At 37.2% G+C, this 23,309-nt stretch overlaps 1 protein-coding gene across 2 annotated transcripts in view; it reads left to right on the top strand.

The window, feature by feature from the left end:
* MFSD4A (major facilitator superfamily domain containing 4A) overlaps positions 1-23,309 on the top strand; it is a 173,261-nt gene that overhangs the window by 126,049 nt on the left and 23,903 nt on the right. For both annotated transcript variants that reach the window (XM_053706614.1, XM_053706615.1), the window contains exon 7: positions 22,618-22,765. In XM_053706614.1, the coding sequence (XP_053562589.1) occupies positions 22,618-22,765 (148 nt within the window). The remainder of the gene's footprint in view (positions 1-22,617; positions 22,766-23,309) is intronic.

Genomic DNA, 23,309 nt, shown 5'->3' with positions numbered 1-23,309 from the left:
AAACGAGGTATTTAACAGGAGCAATACAGTCTTTATTCATTTCACATGCTGGGCGTAGGTTTAGATAAAAAAACCTGATCCCTAGCCCTGAACGCCCATGGTCAGCCCCTTGTTCTCTCTACAAAGTTTTGGCCTTTCTTCTATTCAGCAAGATGAAACAGACAGGCAAATATTTTGCCCTTACAGACATTTATATTTCTTGTGTCAAATGCAAAATGTCATGCTTTGGGCACTTAAAGGGACATGCAACCTACATTTTTTTTCATTTGTGATTCAGACAGAGGATACAATTAAAAAAAAATGTTTCCACTTTACTTCTATTATCAAATTTACATGACAGGAAACACTGCATACCCCCCAACTGTCCCGATTTTCATGGGACAGTCCCAATTTTATGGTTCTGTTCCGCTGTCTGGGGTTGCTAGCCATCTGTCCCGCAACGCCCCATGCATTAAACATTTTTTTTTTAATTCTATTGAGCACATACCCAGAAGCAGCTGGCTTTTCTCTCCCAGGGTTATATACCTGTTAGATTCCTTGTGGAAAAATAATGGTGTGTGGGTTAAGCAGGAGTAGGAAGGCTGCATACCCTCTGACCTCAGGTAATGATGACCTCTAACCTCTGGTAGTGATGATGTCTAACCCCTGGTGATAATACTAGCATGCCTTCAGTTTTATATGATGAGCAGTGCTAATACCAGGGTAACGGACAGTGGCAGCCTCAGACTGCCAGCTAATGTTCTTGCCAACCCCAGGACCCCGTCCCCATACAATGAGTTACAGATACCCATATATGATGTAGTGTGTGTGTCTATCTGTATCTATTAGTGTATCTGCATGTATAAGTGTATGCTATGTAGTGTGTGTGTGTGTATCTGCATGTGTAAGTGTATGATATGTAGTGTGTGTGTGTGTGTATCTGCATGTATAAGTGTATGCTATGTAGTGTGTGTGTATATCTGCATGTATAAGTGTATGCTATGTAGTGTGTGTGTGTATCTGCATGTATAAGTGTAAGATATGTAGTGTTTATCTGCATGTATAAGTGTATGCTATATAGTGTGTGTTTCTGCATGTATAAGTGTATGATATGTAGTGTTTATCTGCATGTATAAATGTAAGCTATGAAGTGTGTGTATCTGCATGTATAAGTGTATGATATGTAGTGTGTGTGTATCTGCATGTATAAGTGTATGATATGTAGTGTGTGTATCTGCATGTATAAATGTAAGCTATGAAGTGTGTGTATCTGCATGTATAAGTGTATGATATGTAGTGTGTGTATCTGCATGTATAAGTGTATGATATGTAGTGTGTGTGTATCTGCATGTATAAGTGTATGCTATGTAGTGTGTGTTTATCTGCATGTATAAGTGTATGCTATGTAGTGTGTGTGTGTGTATCTGCATGTATAAGTGTATGCTATGTAGTGTGTGTGTATCTGCATGTGTAAGTGTATGATATGTAGTGTGTGTGTGTGTGTATCTGCATGTATAAGTGTATGCTATGTAGTGTGTGTGTATATCTGCATGTATAAGTGTATGCTATGTAGTGTGTGTGTGTATCTGCATGTATAAGTGCAAGATATGTAGTGTTTATCTGCATGTATAAGTGTATGCTATATAGTGTGTGTTTCTGCATGTATAAGTGTATGATATGTAGTGTTTATCTGCATGTATAAATGTAAGCTATGAAGTGTGTGTATCTGCATGTATAAGTGTATGATATGTAGTGTGTGTGTATCTGCATGTATAAGTGTATGATATGTAGTGTGTGTATCTGCATGTATAAATGTAAGCTATGAAGTGTGTGTATCTGCATGTATAAGTGTATGATATGTAGTGTGTGTATCTGCATGTATAAGTGTATGATATGTAGTGTGTGTGTATCTGCATGTATAAGTGTATGCTATGTAGTGTGTGTTTATCTGCATGTATAAGTGTATGCTATGTAGTGTGTGTTTTAAAGACTAGATGTGGTTAAAGAGATAACCACCAAAAAAGAGTACACTTGTAGCACTCAGGAGCTTAATTTGATGTGGTTAGATCTATCACAAGGCTCAATGTGGTACAATAGAAAGAGTGACATCACTAGTCTCCAAATATACTAAACCTAACTAAATTAAAACTTAACGTTTATTAATTACACAGTGCTAAAATTTGCGGAAAACAATAAAGATTAAAAACACTAACCAAAATAGGTGCTAGATTAAATAGTACAAATCAGTATAATAGGCTAATGAGACCAAAGCAAGGATCTCTATATATTGGTCTCCTCGTAGGAGGCCGTATAATATAGATATAATCAACAAGGGATTATGTGTACTCACAGATTGAGTACTGATCAGTTTTAAGTGTATTTAGATACGCAAATAATTTTATGTGAGTATGAGCTGCAACTTCCCAGGGATAGCTACTACTGGATGTAATAGGCCTTAAGGTTCAATCTTACTCCATTAAGATTATAACCGTTGCTATTTTGTAACTGTAGTGTAGTTACGGACGATGGAGTCGTAGTTTAACTCAGGAAAAATTAGAGTAAACACTGTTGTTGTGTCGCTCAATAATAGTCTAATATGTAGTGTGTGTGTCTGCATGTATAAATGCAAGCTATGAAGTGTGTGTATCTGCATGTATAAGTGTATACTATGTAGTGTGTGTGTATCTGCATGTGTAAGTGTATGCTATGTAGTGTGTGTGTATCTGCATGTGTAAGTGTATGGTATGTAGTGTGTGTGTATCTTCATGTATGTGTATGCTATGTAGTGTGTTACTGTGCATTTTTACTAACTTTAAAGGCCAGAATCTAGAATATTAAAGGGACAGTAAACACCAGAATTTTTGTTGTTTAAAAAGGTAGATAATCCCTTTATTACCCATTCCCCAATTTTGCATAACCAACACAGTTATAATAATATACTTTTTACCTCTGTTATTACCTTGTATCTATGCCTCTGCAAACTGCCCCCCTTATTTCAGTTCTTTTGACAGACTTGCATTTTTAGCCAATCAGTGCTGACTCCTAGGAGCTTCACGTGCCTGAACTCAATGTTATCTATATGAAACACATGAACTAACGCCCTCTAGTGGTGAAAAACTGTCAAAATGCTTTCAAATTAGAGGCAGTCTTCAAGGTCTAAGAAATTAGCACATGAACCTCTTAGATTTAGCTTTCAACTAAGAATACCAAGAGAACAAAGCAAAATTGGTAATAAAAGTAAATTGGAAAGTTGTTTAAAATGACATGCCCTATTTAAATCATGAAATATTTTTTTTACTTTACTGTCCCTTTAATGAGGAAAGCAGAGAGCAGCATTAAAGCATCTATTATTAAATGTCCAATTAAGATAAAAATATTTAGCACTGTCTCTGCAAAGGTTACTTAAATACAGAGCTCACATAGCTATACCAGTGGTTTGAGCTTGCGTTTAATTTGCTTCCTAAGAGTATTAAAAGATATGACTTTATTTAGAATTTTATTTATATTACTTTGGTCTTATGATTTTTTTAAGCCCCGCCCCCACTCCTGCCCACTACATTTAAAAATGTTGCTGCGCAGGGGGGGGGGGTGTCCCTCTTTTGAATTTTGAAATGTGGAGGTATAACACTGCTGCCATCTAGTGCTCTTGCAAATCTATAACATTGTTATAAAACTGATGTCATATATCGCTCTGGTAATGTGCACACTCCTACACCTTCCTACTTGCTTTTCAACAAAAGATAACAGAAGAAAGTAAATTTGATAATAGAACTAAATTGGATTTTTCATTTTATTTTACACTCTATCTGAATCATGAAAGAAATGTGTTGTTTTTTTTGTCCCTTAAGTCATAGATGTTAATGAAAGGAACACCCTCTAACTATACGCTAAGAAAGACAAGGAAGCAAAGCTAAAATAATTTTGAACCTAATCTCTCCTTTACAAAGCTGTCCATCAGCAACCTCACATGCATCTATGAATCTAGAGCTATGAATTGGATGTTTGCTTCATTCTTGGAGAAAGATGCTGCCATGATCAGACATCACAATACAATTTTGTTGAAATAGGTTGCTAATATCTTTTTAGGTATATAGAGCTGATATAGAAGTCAAAAGGTAATTTAATATACAGGGACAGATTACAATTTAGCTCTCTATTTAGCGCTTTCCCTCATTTACAAACACCGCTGGTAGTAAACTTTTAACGTGGGCGGGTTTAAGCATGTATTACAAGCTGAAAGTAAAATTTTGTGAGTGAGCAAAACCCAATGTTAAAAAAACTAACACTTATTGATCACGTACTATAACAACACCGTGTTAGACCTATAGTGCTAAAGCCGAAGGTAGTTATGACTAAATGTTCTTTTAATTTTTCATTTTATATATATATATATATATATATATATATATGTGTGTGTGTGTGTATTCAATGAAATGAAGTTAGCACACTGTTTCAAATGCTGAACCTTTTATTAGAGCAACGTTTCGGGGATCCTGCCCCTTTCTCAAGCTAATTTTTAACTGACACACATACCCCATTTATAGGGTCAAACATAAAACAGGTAACCAATTACAGAACAGGGGTGTGTTTAACAGGTATTGACAGCATCACATATCCTGTGGAAAAAGAAAACAACACATAATTTAACCCCTTGGCAAGAATTGGACAACCTATTAAAAACAAATGCAGCAAGTCGCTGACCACAATATATTAGTGCTGGAAAACAAAGTAACACTGACAATAATCTACAGCAGATCAATAAATATTGTAGTTATTATATAATACACATTTATCATATCAAGGGCAAAAGATCAAACTCTCTGTTTAACCGCTTGGGGTGTAAAGTATTGAGAAGCCAAATCCATTTGGCTTCCCGATTTAGTAAGTCCCTATGCCTATCGCCTCCTCTGAGTTTTTTAGGGGCACTATCTATTACCAAATACCTCAACTGATTTGCCTGATGGCCCATCTCAGCAAAATGTGCTGGGACTGGAAGATGTAACATCTTATTATTATGAATGGTCGACTTGTGTTGACAAATGCGGTCTCTTATCTTTTGTGTTGTCTCGCCAACATATAGTAGCCCACATGGGCACTTAAGCGCATAGACAACATAAGCCGAATCACACGTATAGTACCCTTTGATCTGGTCCCTCCTCCCTGTATGTGGGTGGGAAATTACTCCCCCCTTGATAATGTTGTTACATTGGGCACACTCTAAGCATGGGAATGTGCCCTCCTTAGGGGGTTCCAAAAAACTGTCTCTGGGTATCACTCTTAGGCTTGTCAGAAATGGCATGTACCAACTTTCTACCAATAGTGTGGCCCTTTCGGTATGAGGCCCTAGGGACTACCCTAAATTCCTTAATCTCTGGACAAGAGATACCAATGTGTATCTATATATATATATATATATATATATATACTTATAAACTGTATCTATATGAATATATACAGATATAGATATATACAGATATATGTAGGAATATATATTTAAAAAGACTGAGAACATTTTCTACTACTTGACAAACATTGTAATGTAAACAATTTACAGTAAATACACATTAAAACAAATAATAAAATATTAAAATGTAATAAAAATTATTTTTCATGTTTTCAGGTATTTAAGTGGAAAGAGCTCCAAATAGTATATAGATGTCTATATATGTATAAACATGTGTATATATTATATTTTAAAATAAAAAATAATAATTTCTAAGTGAAGAACAAATGTATTTCTTAACGCACCTTTGGCTTTTGCACAGTTTTTTTTAGCAACATTTGAATTGTTTTGTAGTCCACGGAAACAACCTTTGAAAATGTTCGAGTATTATTTACCTTATCTCCTTTGCTATGGCTATTACGAGTAATTAAACTTTTTATGGAAATTTACATATGTCCCTTTAAAGGGTTGTGTCAGTGCAAACGTATATAGCTATATACCATAGAATTCATTCCTTAGTAAGCTGATAAGTAAATATAAAAATGACTTGCTTGACAGGAATAGCAAGAAACACTCAGCAGACTGGGATCTTTTACTGTACTAAGTGTTTATGACAGCCAGGGTAATAGGTTTATTCCCTCTGTGCAAATAAACTACTGTGTTAAAATTACATGAAACTCAAAATTAAACTTTCTTATGATTTAGATTTAGTGCAATAAAAAAAAAAATCCAATTTACTTTCTTTCTTACCTCTGTCCCTTGGTTTAGTTTATTAACACTTTACATGAGAGCATACTGAAGTAGGCTCAGAAGCAAGCACGTGTCTTGAGCACTATATGCCTGTAAAGTTTGCAACAATGGGTTAAATTCCTAGATGCTCATTAGGCTTGCAAGGGGTTTTGTTGATATCTTTTCCAGCATTTTGCCTGTTAGCGGTCCTGCCAATGACGTTTATAGTGACTGTACATGGTATGGCGTATATCAGATGTTCAATGCATATAATTAAACATTTTATATCACATCCCTTTAATGGAGTATGTCTATGTAGAAAATGCAATTTATCACATGCATTTCAAAAGTGCAAGAGTATCTCAGTTAAAAAACACTGGACTAGATCATTGCCTTAGGGTAAGGCCAGTGACTTTCAGTGCTCCCTTTCTCAGCATTAGATTTTTTTTTATCCACAAGTTAGCTGCTAAGAACTTTAAAAAAAAAAATGTGGGGGGCGGAGCCAACTGCCAACACAGCAAGACGTGTACACGGGGAGCTCCCAGTTCTAAACCCTAATATAGGGGGCTATCTGATAAATATTGGCTATTCATCGCTATAGATGCCTGCAAGAACCTAAACTATATCATGGAACATTGAGGAGGTCGAAAAATCCACCTTACTGCCACTTTACTTATAGTCAGTAACGCCACGTGCATCTGCAAAATGGAGATCTCCTATCTTACAGTGTTGGAGCTGCTGAAAGGATTCGAGGAGGCTATGCAGGCTGGATTTGATAGCTTGATGTTGTGTATTAGAGATATTGCCAAGCGAGAAGTGCCTAGTCCCACAGAGGGGCCCGAGGAAGCGGCCCAACTCACACGACAGAGCATCTCAACATGTTGGGCTATCCCACTAAGGGAGAACAGCTGCAGCTCAGTCTACTTACCGGAACCGTGCGGTCAGAAAAAATATCCCTACTCTTTACTAGCGAGTTCTCCGGAGGTTGCTGCTGATCATCCGGAGCGAGATATGCGCCTGCAGAAAGGATGCCACATGGCGGATCCACCATCTGTGTGGCTCTGCATGAATGTAACCCAGCTTGGAGTATATGCAGCCCAAACTTCATCTGATTTAACTATCAGTCTGCTGCCACTATGCGAAGCTCAGTCGATTATGGCACAGATAGATATCACATCTAGAGATGCAAGCAGAGGCTCTCAGAAAGGACAAAGTGGCTAACGGAACAGCATTGAAAGACCGACAAGGCAGACCTCCACGACTCAAAGGTCATCTAACAGGACGGAACCCTTGATTTGTTGGCAAGAACAAGTTTCAGGTTCGAGAAGTGCTATACATAAGTGGATTCTTCCCTCTTCAGATGATGCATCTGGTATGGCTCCGCTCCTAAGGAGCGGTATTGGGTGAATATGGAGAGAACAGTGGATACCTTTTTTGCAGGGACTATTACTCATTCATGGACCTAGTTAGTCACATATGACTACCCGTTGGCAATGTTATTGTCCTCACTGTCTGTGAACTGTTATTGCCCTGTTAGTATTTGCAAGTTATTTATTTCCATATGTTCATATGAGTTCAGTATTGGTTATGTGTGATAGATAATGAATCACTAACATATTGTTTTGTACTAAGATACTGCGCACACTTCAGGTTTGACTATTGGTGACAGTATTTCTTTAGATAGGGGAGAACTTGCTGAGTTTTTTTAGGAAACTACATTCTTTATAGGCTGAGACGGTGTCAGAAGAGTATCTTTATGTGTTTGAGTTCAACATGCCAGTGTTTCCTTCTAATATATTGTAGCCTCACTTTTAATCTTCCTGCATAGAGGTCACATAAAGGAGCTACCATAGCTTGTACATGCCATATAGTTAATAGTTAGTTTTAAGAATATGCATCTTTGTTTCAATGGATTTACATTCTCTTAGGCACATATTCTACCCAGGATATAGAAGTACCTGTTATACTATATCTAATCTTATGTGCCTCTTAATTTTGTGAGTAGGACTACTACACTATACTATTATTGCGAAAATACAAACCCCAGTGTGTGATCTAGGGCGCTTATTTTGATTAAGGGCACCTTTTCCCCTATACCCTACTTCCCCAGATCAATGTTGAGCTCACACGCTATGCAAGAGACCTTCCTATTTCCCAAAAAAGCTTTTATGACATCAAGTGTTGGTGTGTTGCAACTGTTTGTTTGTTTTTTAGCAATAATTCTTATGCTCTCATTGACTATGATACATACCACTTATTTGATATCTCTAAATATGTCTCCATAGTTTCCTTACTGTCCTGTTGCAATATGGCTGAAAATGCTCCTTGTTTTTTTTTCTTTTTTTCTTAATGTTGTAATAATTATACTTTACATGGTATAGATGATATTGAACATTCTAATTTTTCTCCTACGGCATATTATAACAATTATCTCTTGCCTATCTCCATGCCGTCTTAACATAAGTGCCCGCAAACTCCTAAGCAAATTGGCTGTAAGATTATGTGGACCTTTCAGGCATTGATCATTGCTGCCCTATCTTATCACACCAGTTGTATGATCTCACATGGACTATATAATTTTACTGCTCCCTCACGAGTGTTCATGAATATACCACATATACGGTCTAAGTCCGCACAGCTTGGCCAGCACAGATTAGGCCTCAAATGTTATGTTGTATAGTGTCAGCTTTCACTACTGCATATATGAGATATATACTATCATGTCATACCTAGGTTTGTTCTTAGCTCGTATTGGTAATATGGGCTCAGACAATTTCCTTACCTTCTTGTATAGTTCATACTCCTGTTTACTGTTAATGTCTATGTCCTATGCGCCTCTATCTACATTTTATATTTAGTATGGGTCTAACAGCCCCATAGCTCTATATGGGCAAAACATACTACAATCTACCCTAAGTACTATTATATATTTTATGTTTATGCTAGCTTCTTATAAGCTAGTATGTGAGGGATACATAGCTTTTTCAGGACATTGCCTTCTTAGTACATGCAGGAAAATCCCCCTTTAGTGGTATTATTTTACAGTTATACCCACTCATATATCACCTCCATCTGACCCCTCTCCTCCCTTTCCCGCCGGCATTTATTACCTGCGGGTCATACCCCTACTCCTTTTACCCACATCGCCTATAGCTGGCATCTCCCCAGGAGAGGGGCTCATGTAGCAGTCCTCTGCTCTCCATATATATATATATATATATATATCTCCCCCTGTTCGTATCCTTTATAGGAGGCTACCCTTACTTTTACATACCTTAGTTTAAAGTTACTCATGGCGTAAATAGAGGATAACTCCACTAGTAGTGTACTTGAAAGCTCTGAGATCCAATTGCATTTACAAACTCGACATGCTAACTGGCTCCGCCCTCCACCCCCCCCCCCTACTCTATTTTGAGCGGCTCTTGCCTGCTGCATTCCCTCTCCCCATAAAACTATAGAACTAACTCCTCCCTGGCCCTAATCTTATCTAAATAGATACCCTAATTTACTTTTCATAGGGCACAGAGAGGACTATTTTTGTTTATACTACATTTATGATATTCTATTATAAAACTGAAGTCTCCCTATGGATAGCCCAAATTTTATAATAACGCTTGAGATATATGGATAAATAATGTTTTTTCTACATGTTTTTTTTCTGCAATACCTTTCTAATTATACTGTGTATACACTTATCTGTAAATGTTATGGGGCATACCCTATATGTTGTATTTGTTTATGACTTCAATAAAAATCGTTTTAAAAAAAAAAAAAAATGCATCTACATTCTCAGGCTAATCTTTGCCTTGATAAGAACACTATAGCCAGCATTTGTAATGTTCAATATCCCTTTAATTAGTGTTATTTAGCATGGATTAATAAATAAAATAACTTGTTAAGCAAAAAAATCATGCAATATGGTGGTAGCCCAGAGGTGAAATGCCAGCAAATGTGTTGTGAGTGTCACCGTGGGCACCTGTGCTGTAGATTTGCGACTAGTGGTCTATATAATTAATTTGAGAGACATTTAATATTCAGCATAGCACTACGTTATCACACATGAATAGCTGGTGAGTTGGCTAAGATGATTATTTAGTCAACTGTAAAATCTCAGGATAGTGGGTTCCAGTCCCAGCAGGGCAAATTAACGGCTAGTTTTGCGTTATGAGTGAAAAAGCCTCATAAAGCTGCTTTCTCACTACCGCTGGTATTACGAGTCTTGCAGGTATATCTGTACCACACACTTTTTTGGCCGTAACGCAACGTAGCTACCGCAGCTTTCAAAAAGTCAATTTTCAATGGGACTTCCATAGCGCCGGTATTATGAGTTTTGCCTGTCTGGCCAAAAAATGAGTGGTACAGCCCATAACTACAAGATCCGTACCGTAAACTGAAAGTCAGTAGTTATGAGTTTTACGCTTCAAAGCTGTAGCATAAAACTCATAACTAAAGTGTAACAAAGTACACTAACACCCATAAACTACCTATTAACCCCTAAACCGAGGCCCTCCCACATTGCAAACACTAAAATAAAATTATTAACCCCTAATCTGCTGCTCCAGACATCGCCACCACTATAAAAAACATATTAACCCTAAACCGCCGCCCTCCCGCATCGCAAATACTAGTTAAATATTATTAACCCCTAATCTGCTGTCCCTAACATTGTCGCAACCTACATTACTGTTATTAACCCCTAATCTGCTGCCCCCAAAATCTCCGCCACTATACTAAAGTTATTAACCCCTAAACCTAAGTCTAACCATAACACCCACTAACTTTAACATAATTTAAGTTATTCCAAATAAAAATTACAATTACTACCTAAATAAATACTTACCTGTAAAATAAAACCTAAGCTAGCTACAATATAAATAATAGTTACATTGTATCTAGCTTATGTTTTATTTTTATTTCACAGGTAAGTTTGTATTTATTTTAACTAGGTAGACTAGTTACTAAATAGTATTTACTAGCTACATAGTTAAAATAAATAAAAATTTACCTGTAAAATAAAACCTAACCTGCCTTACACTAACACCTAACCTTACACTACAATTAAATAAATTACTTTAATTAAATACAATTAACTAAATTACAAAAAAAACAAACACTAAATCACACAAAATAAAAAAGAAATGATCAAATATTTAAACTAATTACACCTAATCTAATAGCCCTATCAAAATAAAATAAAAAAACCCTAGCCTAAACTAAACTGCCAATAGCCCTTAAAAGGGCCTTTTGCGGGGCATTGCCCCAAATAAATCAGCTCTTTTCCCTGTAACAAAAATACAAACAACCCCCCAACAGTAAAAATCACCACTCACACAACCAAACCCCCCAAATAAAAACCTATCTAAAAAAACCTAAGCTCCCCATTGCCCTGAAAAGGGCATTTGGATGGGCATTGCCCTTAAAAGGGCATTTAGCTCTTTTTCAGCACAAACCCTAAGGTAAAAATAAAACCCACCCAATAAACCCTTAAAAAAAACCTAACAATAACCCCGGAAAATCCACTTACAGTTTTTGAAGACCGGACATCCATCCTCAACGAAGCCGGGAGAAGTCTTCCTCCAAGCGGGCAGAAGTCTTCAACGAAGCCGGGAGAAGTCTTCATCCAAGAGGCAAGAAGTAGTCCTCCAGGCGGGCAGAAGTCTTCATCCAGACGGCATCTTCTATCTTCATCCTTCCGACGCGGAGAGGCTCCATCTTCAAGACATCCGGCACGGAGCACCCTCTTCTTTTGACGTCTACAGAAGAATGAAGGTTCCTTTAAGGGACGTCATCTAAGATGGCATCCCTTGAATTCCGATTGGCTGATAGAATTCTATCAGCCAATCGGAATTAAAGTTGAAAAAAATCGTATTTGGCTTATAGGATTTTATTTGGGGGGTTTGGTTGTGTGGGTGGTGGGTTTAAAGGGACAGTCTACCCCAGAATTTTTATTGTTTTAAAAGATAGATAATCCCTTTATTACCCATTCCCCAGTTTTGCATAACCAACACAGTTATAATAATATACTTTTAACCTCTATGATTATCTTGTATCTAAGACTCTGCAAACTGCCCATTTATTTCAGTTCTTTTGACAGACTTGCAGTTTAGCCAATCAGTGCCTGCTCCCAGATAACTTGACGTCCACGAGCAGTGTTATCTATATGAAACACATGAACTAACACCCTCTAGTGGTGAAAAACTGTTAAAATGCATTCTGAAAAGAGGTGGCCTTCAAGGTCTAAGAAATTAGCATATGAACCTCCTACGTTAAGCTTTCAACTAAGAATACCAAGAGAACAAAGCAAAATTGGTGATAAAAGTAAATTGGAAAATTGTTTAAAATGACATGCCCTATCTGAATCATGAAAGTTTTTTTTGGCCTAGACTGTCCCTTTAACTGTTGGGGGGTTGTTTGTATTTTTTTTTTACAGGGAAAAGAGCTGATTTCTTTGGGGCAATGCCCAGCAAAAGGCCCTTTTAAGGGCTATTGGCAGTTTAGTTTAGGCTAGGGCTTTTTTATTGGGGGGGGGGGCTTTTTTATTTTGATAGAGCTATTAGATTAGGTGTAATTAGTTTAAATATTTGATCATTTCTTTTTTTTTTGTGTAATTTAGTGTTTGTTTGTTTTTGTAATTTAGTTGATTGTATTTAATTAATATAATTTATTTAATTGTAGTGTAATGTTAGGTGTTAGTGTAAGACAGGTTAGGTTTTATTTTACAGGTAACTTTGTATTTATTTTAACTAGGTAGTTAGTTAATAGTCAATAACTATTTACTAACTAATCTACCTAGTTAAAATAAATACAAACTTGCCTGTGAAGTAAAAATAAAACCTAAGCTAGCTACATTGTAACTATTAGTTATATTATAGCTAGCTTAGGCCTAGATTTAGAGTTGGGCGGTAGCCGTCAAAACCAGCGTTAGAGGCTCCTAACGCTGGTTTTTACCGCCCTCTGGTATTTGGAGTCAGTCAGGAAAGGGTCTAACGCTCACTTTGCAGCCGCGACTTTTCCATACCGCAGATCCCCCTACGCCATTTGCGTATCCTATCTTTTCAATGGGATCTTTCTAACGCCGGTATTTAGAGTCGTGGCTGAAGTGAGCGTTAGAAATCTAACGACAAAACTCCAGCCGCAGAAAAAAGTCAGTAGTTAAGAGCTTTCTGGGCTAACGCCGGTTTATAAAGCTCTTAACTACTGTGCTCTAAAGTACACTAACACCCATAAACTACCTATGTACCCCTAAACCGAGGTCCCCCCACATCGCCGCCACTCTATTAAAATTTTTTAACCCCTAATCTGCCGCTCGTACCCCTAATCTGCTGCCCTTAACATCGCCGACCACTATGTTATATTTATTAACCCCTAATCTGCCGCCCCTGCTATCGCTGACACCTGCATATTATTATTAACCCCTAATCTGCCGCTCCGTACACCGCCGCCAGCTACATTATACCTATGTACCCCTAATCTGCTGCCCCTAACATCGCCGACCCCTATATTATATTTATTAACCCCTAATCTGCCCCCCACAACGTCGCCTCCACCTACCTACAATAATTAACCCCTAATCTGCCGACCGGATCTCACCGCTACTATAATAAATGTATTAACCCCTAAAGCTAAGTCTAACTCTAACCCTAACACCCCCCTAACTTAAATATAATTTAAATCTAACGAAATAAATTAACTATTATTAAATAAATTATTCCTATTTAAAGCTAAATACTTACCTGTAAAATAAACCCTAATATAGCTGCAATATAAATTATAATTATATTGTAGCTATTTTAGGATTAATATTTATTTTACAGGCAACATTGTAATTATATTAACCAGGTACAATAGCTATTAAATAGTTAATAACTATTTAATAGTTACCTAGTTAAAATAATTACAAAATTACCTGTAAAATAAATCCTAACCTAAGTTACAATTAAACCTAACACTACACTATCAATAAATTAATTAAATACAATACCTACAATTATCTACAATTAAACCTAACACTACACTATCAATAAATTAATTAAATACAATACCTACAAATAAATACAATGAAATAAACTAAAGTACAAAAAATAAAAAAGAACTAAGTTACAAAAAATAAAAAAATATTTACAAATATTAGAAAAATATTACAACAATTTTAAACTAATTACACCTACTCTAAGCCCCCTAATAAAATAACAAAGACCCCCAAAATAAAAAAAATGCCCTACCCTATTCTAAATTAAAAAAGTTCAAAGCTCTTTTACCTTACCAGCCCTGAAAAGGGCCCTTTGCGGGGCATGTCCCAAAGAATTCAGCTCTTTTGCCTGTAAAAAAAAACATACAATACCCCCCCAACATTACAACCCACCACCCACATACCCCTAATCTAACCCAAACCCCCCTTAAATAAACCTAACACTAAGCCCCTGAAGATCTTCCTACCTTATCTTCACCACGCCGGGTTCACCGATCGATCCAGAAGAGCTACTCCGATGTCTTGATCCAAGCCCAAGCGGGGGGCTGAAGATGTCCATGATCCGGCTGAAGTCTTTATCCAAGCGGGAGCTGAAGAGGTCCATGATCCGGCTGAAGTCTTCTATCAATGGCATCTTCAATCTTCTTTCTTCCGGATCCATGTTCATCCCGCCGACGTGGAACATCCATCTTCACCGACGACTTCCCGATGAATGACGGTTCCTTTAAGGGACGTCATCCAAGATGGCGTCCCTCGAATTCCGATTGGCTGATAGGATTCTATCAGCCAATCGGAATTAAGGTAGGAAAATTATGATTGGCTGATGGAATCAGCCAATCAGAATCAAGTTCAATCCGATTGGCTGATCCGATCAGCCAATCAGATTGAGCTCGCATTCTATTGGCTGTTCCGATCAGCCAATAGAATGCAAGCTCAATCTGATTGGATGATTGGATCAGCCAATCGGATTGAACTTGAATCTGATTGGCTGATTCCATCAGCCAATCAGAATTTTCCTACCTTAATTCCGATTGGCTGATAGAATCCTATCAGCCAATCGGAATTCGAGGGACCCCATCTTGGATGACGTCCCTTAAAGGAACCGTCATTCGTTGGGAAGTCGTCGGTGAAGATGGATGTTCCGCGTCGGCGGGATGAACATGGATCCGGAAGAAAGAAGATTGAAGATGCCGTTGATAGAAGACTTCAGCCGGATCATGGACCTCTTCAGCTCCCGCTTGGATGAAGACTTCAGCCGGATCATGGACATCTTCAGCCCCCCGCTTGGGCTTGGATCAAGACATCGGAGTAGCTCTTCTGGATCGATCGGTGAACCCGGCGTGGTGAAGATAAGGTAGGAAGATCTTCAGGGGCTTAGTGTTAGGTTTATTTAAGGGGGGTTTGGGTTAGATTAGGGGTATGTGGGTGGTGGGTTGTAATGTTGGGGGGGTATTGTATGTTTTTTTTTACAGGCAAAAGAGCTGAATTCTTTGGGGCATGCCCCGCAAAGGGCCCTTTTCAGGGCTGGTAAGGTAAAAGAGCTTTGAACTTTTTTAATTTAGAATAGGGTAGGGCATTTTTTTTATTTTGGGGGTCTTTGTTATTTTATTAGGGGGATTAGAGTAGGTGTAATTAGTTTAAAATTGTAATATTTTTCTAATGTTTGTAAATATTTTTTGTAACTTAGTTCTTTTTTTTGTACTTTAGTTAGTTTATTTCATTGTATTTAATTGTAGGTATTGTATTTAATTAATTTATTGATAGTGTAGTGTTAGGTTTAATTGTAGATAATTGTAGGTATTGTGTTTAATTAATTTATTGATAGTGTAGTGTTAGGTTTAATTGTAGATAATTGTAGGTAGTTTATTTAATTTATTTATTGATAGTGTAGTGTAAGGTTTAATTGTAACTTAGGTTAGGATTTATTTTACAGGTAATTTTGTAATTATTTTAACTAGATAGCTATTAAATAGTTATTAACTATTTAATAGCTATTGTACCTGGTTAATATAATTACAAAGTTGCCTGTAAAATAAATATTAATCCTAAAATAGCTACAATATAATTATAATTTATATTGTAGCTATATTAGGGTTTATTTTACAGGTAAGTATTTAGCTTTAAATAGGAATAATTTATTTAATAATAGTTAATTTATTTTGTTAGATTTAAATTATATTTAATTTAGGGGGGTGTTAGGGTTAGGGTTAGACTTAGTTTTAGGGGTTAATACATTTATTATAGTAGCGGTGAGATCCGGTCGGCAGATTAGGGGTTAATAATTGCAGGTAGGTGTTGGCGATATTAGGGAGGGCAGATTAGGGGTTAATACTATTTATTATAGGGTTATTGAGGCGGGAGTGAGGCGGATTAGGGGTTAATAACTTTATTATAGTAGCGGTGAGCTCCGGTCGGCAGATTAGGGGTTAATAATTGTAGATAGGTGGAGGCGACGTTTGGGGCGGAGGATTGGGGGTTAATAAATATAATATAGGGGTCGGCGGTGTTATGGGCAGCAGATTAGGGGTACATAGGGATAATGTAGGTAGCGACGGTGTACGGAGCGGAAGATTAGGGGTTAATAATAATATGCAGGGGTCAGCGATAGCGGGGGCAGCAGATTAGGGGTTAATAAGTGTAAGGTTAGGGGTGTTTAGACTCGGGGTACATGTTAAAGTGTTAGGTGCAGACTTAGGAAGTGTTTCCCCATAGGAAACAATGGGGCTGCGTTAGGAGCTGAACGCTGCTTTTTTGCAGGTGTTTTTTTTCAGCTCAAACTGCCCCATTGTTTTCTATGGGGAAATCGTGCACGAGCACGTTTTTTAAGCTGGCCGCGTCCGTAAGCAACGCTGGTATTTAGAGTTGCAGTGGCGGTAAATATGCTCTACGCTCCTTTTTTGGAGCCTAACGCAGCCATTCTGTGAACTCTAAATACCAGCTGTATTTAAAAGGTGCGGGGGGAAAAAAGCACGCGTATCTAACGCACCCCTTTGGCCGCAGAACTCTAAATCTAGCCGTTAGAGTTTATTTTACAGGTAAGTATTTAGGTTTAAATAGGAATTATTTAGTTAATGATAGTAATTTTTATTTAGATTTATTTTAATTATATTAAAGTTAGTTGGTGTTAGGGTTAGACTTAGGGTTAGGTTTAGGGGTTAATAACTTTAGTATAGTGGCGGTGACGTTGGGGGCGGCAGATTAGGGGTTAATAAGTGTAATGTAGGTGGTGGCGATGTTAGGGGTGGCATATTAGGGGTTAATAAGTGTAGGTAGGTGGCGGCGATGTCGGGGATAGCAGATTAGGGGTTAATAAGTATAATGTAGGTGTCAGCAATGTTAGGGGCAGCAGATTAGGGGTGTTTTGACTCGGGGTTTATGTTAGGGTGTTAGGTGTAAACATAAATTTTCTTTCCCCATAGGAATCAATGGGGCTGCGCTACGGAGCTTCACGCTCCTTTATTGCAGGTGTTAGGCTTTTTTTAGCTGGCTCTCCCCATTGATGTCTATGGGGAAATCGTGCACAAGCACGTAAAACCAGCTCTAAGCAGCGCTGGTATTTGGGTGCGGTATGGAGCTCAATGGAGCTCAACACTGCAATATTGCCTGCTAACACTGGGTTTTTGAAAACCTGTAATAGCAGCGCTATAGGGAGGTGAGCGGTGGAAATAACTTGCAAGTTAGCAGCGAGCCGCTCATAACGCAAAACTCATAATCTAGCCGAAAGATTGTTATCCTTTTGAAGTTAAAGGGACATAAAACACTAAGGGCAGATAACAAGTGGAGCGCTAAATATTGCTTTCTTGAAAGCAATATTTGCGCTCCACTGAGTAATACCAGCGCACGCTAATGTCCGTTGGTATTACAAGTTCATAACATGCGAACATGAGCTTGCGCTCGCAGGCTCAAATGGTGAGACACGGCATGAGAACTCGTGCAGTGCAGGGGATAAGTAGCACAGCGATAGCAGCAATTTGTAAATATATGTGTATATGATTATATACATGTATATTTATGTGTTAATATGTGTATATACACATATTAACACATAAATATATATGTATATAAGCATATACATATATATTTACTGGAAAAACACCGTTTTCATAGACCGCTATGTAAAACTATGTAAAGGCACCCCACACCCGCCAACTTTAGCCCCAAAAAACGGCTAAAAAAAAATTATTTAAGAAAAAAAAAGATATTTTTTTAATAAAAAAACTATAATATCCTCTATTTTGAGGGCATTTGGGGCAGTTTGAGAAACTTAACCAGAGATCTGATCTCTGATTAATTTTCTGAGCATTAATAGCTACAGCAATCTTGTGGTAGTAATAACCAGCCACTTGCAATGGTTGTTTATTTATTGCGTGCCCGCAAACGAGCAAATTTGCTAATTTGTGGGCGTGCGATACATAAGCGCTCTACTTGCAATCTAGCCCTAAATATATTTCATGCACCTAGCTCTAATCATGGGTGCTGCAATTATGGAACTTAGGTTACACTGCAGGTATCTGAAGGAGGGTTGCTGCACATGGGCAAACTCCTTGGCACTGGAATATAGTGAATGACATATGTCAACATGGCGGCATTCCTTCCTAGAGAGAGGTGGGGATTAACCTCAATACTAAAATGTATTTAGGGCAAGATTACAAGTGGAGCGCTATCATTATTGCAAGAAGTGTAAACGTGATCATGATATCGCTGTGTTCTTTACGCTCAAATCCTAATTACAAGTGGCACATTGTTTAAATTACCGCAAATTTGTTTGCGCCAATTTACGCTCCCCATATTTTCTATGGGTGGCGTTGAGCAGCAATGTCTGATTATATTACAAGTTGAAAGTACATACACGCATTTCATGAAGGTAAATTACAGTCATTTCATCTTCTTAAACGTGATTTCTTTCGGCATGGGGTTTACAGTAAACTGATGTCCAAAACATTGTGTTTTGAAAAAGAACCTTGTGCCGCCATCGTCTTACGGTAATAGATCTTTGGTAAAGACAAACCTCATTCTGTACAGCGAGGTTTGGAATTTTTTACAATATTTTCCAGCTCTTTACTTAGCGGTTTCACAATTTACAATGTGAGAACTGTTAAAATACTGTTACAGAATATGAGATAAGTTGTGGCCACTTTCTTTTTATAGAAATGTATTTCCCGCAGTTTTCTTCTTGATTTTAGATGGAAATCTAGCAATAAAGGAAAACAAGTTTTTTAAAATAAATTACTTGGACCTAGATTACAAGTTTTGCGGTATGGTGCATTACGGCTATATCGCTGAAAAATGTACCTTTGTGCACGGAATATGCAGGTCTCCCGTATTACAAGTCGCTGAGGTACAGCTATACCGCAAGTGTTTTAGCCTTTATGCAACTCTCCATTCCACACCAAAAAAATGGCTTTTGATTTTCATAGCGCCCGTATTACAGGTTGTGCGGTCCAGCTAAAATGCTTGCGTTATAGTCTATACCACCGCAATTCATTCCGCTATCTGAGACCAGTAGTTATGGATTTTGCAAAACAAAAATGTTTCACAAAACTCATAGCTAAAATGTTACAAAGTACACTAACACCCATAAACTACCTATTAACCCCTAAACCGCCATGCCCCAGCACCGCAAATATTATATTGCACCTATTAAACCCTAACCCACCGCCCACCCACATCGCCAACACTAAATAAACCTATTGACCCCTAAACCACCAACCCCCACATCTCCAACACTAAATAAAACTATTAACCGCTAAACCGCCAATCCCCCACATTGCCAACACTAAATAAACCTATTAACCCTTAAACCGCCGGCCCCCATATCGCAAATACTATATTACACCTATTAACACCTAAACCGCAGGCTCCCCACATCGCCAACAATAAAATAAAGTATTAACCCCTAAACTGCCGACCCCCCACATCGCAAAGACAATAATAAACATATTAACCCCTAAACCGCCAGCCTCCCACATCGCCAACACTAAAATAAAGTATTAAAGTATAATAAAGTATTAACCCCTAAACTGCCGACCCCCCACATCGCAAAGACAATAATAAACATATTAACCCCTAAACCGCCAGCCTCCCACATCGCCAACACTAAAATAAAGTATTAAAGTATAATAAAGTATTAACCCCTAAACCGCCAATCCCCCACATCGCAAAGACAATAATAAACCTATTAACCCCTAAACCACCAGCCTCCCACATCGCCAACACTAAAATAAAGTATTAAAGTATAATAAAGTATTAACCCCTAAACCGCCAATCCCCCTCATCGCAAAGACTATAATACACTTAATAACCCCCATCACCCCCACATCGCAAATCACTAAATTAAACTATTACCCCTAAACCTAACTACCTGTGAAATAAAAAAAATACTAAGATTAAACTATAAATACACCTAACTATTTTAAGAAAATAAAACGAAAAATAAAAAAAACTAAATTACAAGATTAAAAAAAACTAACACTATGAAAAAAAATAAAAAATCTGACATTCCCAAAAAAAACAACAACACTAACAATATGAAAAAATCAATATAATCTAAGAAATAATAAACAAAATTATCCAAAATAATAAAAATTAAACCTAATCTAATAGCCCTATAAAAACAAAAAAGCCACCCCAAAATAAAAACACACCAAACAGCACAACAAAAGAAGGTTTTTCAGTAACTTGTATTGGCAGCGCTATGGAGAGTACGATACCGCTAATATTTTTGCGTTATTTACTGGTTTAATGCACAACTTGTAATCTTGCTGATTGTTTTTTAAAAATTACTTTTTTTAAAACATCAATGATCAAGCATACGCAGTATACCCATCATGCCCTTAAAAGAGAGTTTAACGCTTAACACATTAGAAATACCACGCGACTCACACACACAGATTTCATTAAACCCCAATTTTGGATTTCAGTGATCAACATATGTATATTATTGGTAGTTCCGAATAGCGATGTTTAAAAAATGAATATCAAATCTTATAGTTATCAGTCTCGACTGTGTTTGAATTGGAAAAATTGTTAAAAAAAAACAAAAACTATTCCCATTTTTCTGATATTTATTTTTTTTTGGAATTATTAGATTCGCCCTCCTTTGTTACCAAAACATAATTTATTTTGCAGTTATCTAATCATCTCTAATGAAGCCAATTAGGAACAGATATGTGGCAGGCTTAAACTTGTCAAGACTGCTATGTTCACTTTGATTTCTTAGAACTACCACAAGTTTTAGACTTACATTATAGAAAAGCTGTTGTACAATTCATTATTAAACGTAACTAAGGAAACATGGAACCCATTTTTTTTTTCTTTCAGGATTCAGATAGATTATACAATTTTAAGCAACTTTCCAGTTTACTTCATTTCACTTGGTATAATTTGTTGAATGAACGGTAATTCACTACTGGGAGCTTGCTGATAGAGGCATATATGTGCAGCCCTCTATCATCAGCTTCGGAGCCTACCTGGGTATACTTTTCAGTAACAAATTAAATATAGAAATAAATTAGAGAGTTATTTAAAATGTCACGCTCTATTTTAATTATGAAAGAACATTAAACCCAAAGATTTTCTTTCATGATTTAGGTAGAGAATACAATTTTAAACAACGTTCCAATTTACGTCTATTATCTAATTTGTTTAATTCTTTAGATATCCTTTGTTAAAGAAATAGTAATGCACATGGGTGAGCCAATCACATGAGGCATTTATGTGCAGCCACCAATCAGAAGCTACTGAGCCTATCTAGATATGCTTTTCAGGAAAGAATACCAAGAGAATAAAGCAAATTAGATAATAGAAGTAAATTAGTAAGTTGTTTAAAATGGTATTCTCTATCTGAATCATGAAAGAAACAATGTGGGTTTCATGTCCCTTTAAACATTTTGCATTCCAGCGTCAATGTGTTTAATTTCCCTTGAACTAATTATTATTATTCCAGGGAGGTTAGAATTACATTTTAATCAGACTTTATGATAAAAGATAGATAGATAGATAGGGACATATTTATCAAGCTCTGTATGGAGATTGATGCCTTCAGGCTCGTCGGAAACAGAAGTTATGAAGCAGTAGTCTGCTGCTCCATAACCTGTCCGACCTGCTCAGAGGGGGCGGACAGAAATCGACAGAAATCAACCCGAATACGATCGGGTTGATTGACACCCCCTGCTAGTTGACGATTGGCCGCGAATCTGCAGGGGGGCGGTATTGCACCAACAGTTCACAAGTACTGCTGGTGCTATGATAAATACCGAGAGCGTATGCTGTAGGCATTTATCGATGTGCAGCGGACATGATCTGCTATATCGTATCATGTCCGCTCGCACCATCATAAATAGGCCCCATAGAGTCTAGCAATAACTGATTATTTTATTATTATTATTCTCTATTTATAAAGCGCCAACAGATTCTGCAGCGCTATCCATGGGTACAACAGGTACAACTGTTTTATGATTAATGCACATTTGTAACATGATACTTATTTCCTCATCAGACTGGAGTGACAGCAACATTCCTGTTCTTGCTGATGACACAGTTCAGCACTGTTAGCCTGTTTATTGGAACGTCTCTACTTGGGCTATTTCTCAGTAGCGTCTTCCCCAGCATGTTGGCGTATACAGAACATATCCTGAGCTATAAGGGTGAGAACTGTATCCTCTTATTTCAATTATTTATTTTTTTAAATTTGTAATACACTTTTCTTTTCCAAATGTTCTGTGCACTGAATAAAAACTGTATCTCAATTTCATATGTACAGAGCTTAATAAACATCAGATGAGTTTATTATATGTACAGAGCATCAAGCATTTCTAATGCACATTCGGCTTTAGCTCAGTTGGTCTAGCACAGTGTTCGGTTAGCGCAAGAGTGGTAACAAATAGTTTGTTTTTTTCAGTGCGCCCCATAAAAGTCTACGAGGCTATTAGCATAGTTGCGATATTTGAAGTCACAAATTTAGCGTGCTTTGGTCTTGTAATAAGAGCGCTATTATTTTTTTATTTTGAGAGTAGTTAGCGCACTAGATAAAAAAAAAATGTAGCACGCCACTAGACCAATTTAGGGTTAGAGAAAATGGAATTAACTCTGAAATTTGCAAAAAAATCTAGTATTCATTTGAACATCAAATAACTGCTGTTGCATTGTCTTTTTATTATGTATTCATTGATTATGCGATTCTACTGTATT

The sequence above is a fragment of the Bombina bombina genome, chromosome 3 (assembly GCF_027579735.1).
Source record: "Bombina bombina isolate aBomBom1 chromosome 3, aBomBom1.pri, whole genome shotgun sequence".
NCBI classification, from domain to species: Eukaryota; Metazoa; Chordata; class Amphibia; order Anura; family Bombinatoridae; genus Bombina; species Bombina bombina.
Note: the sequence above shows the minus strand (reverse complement) of the source record. Positions and strands in the feature narration are given on the sequence as shown.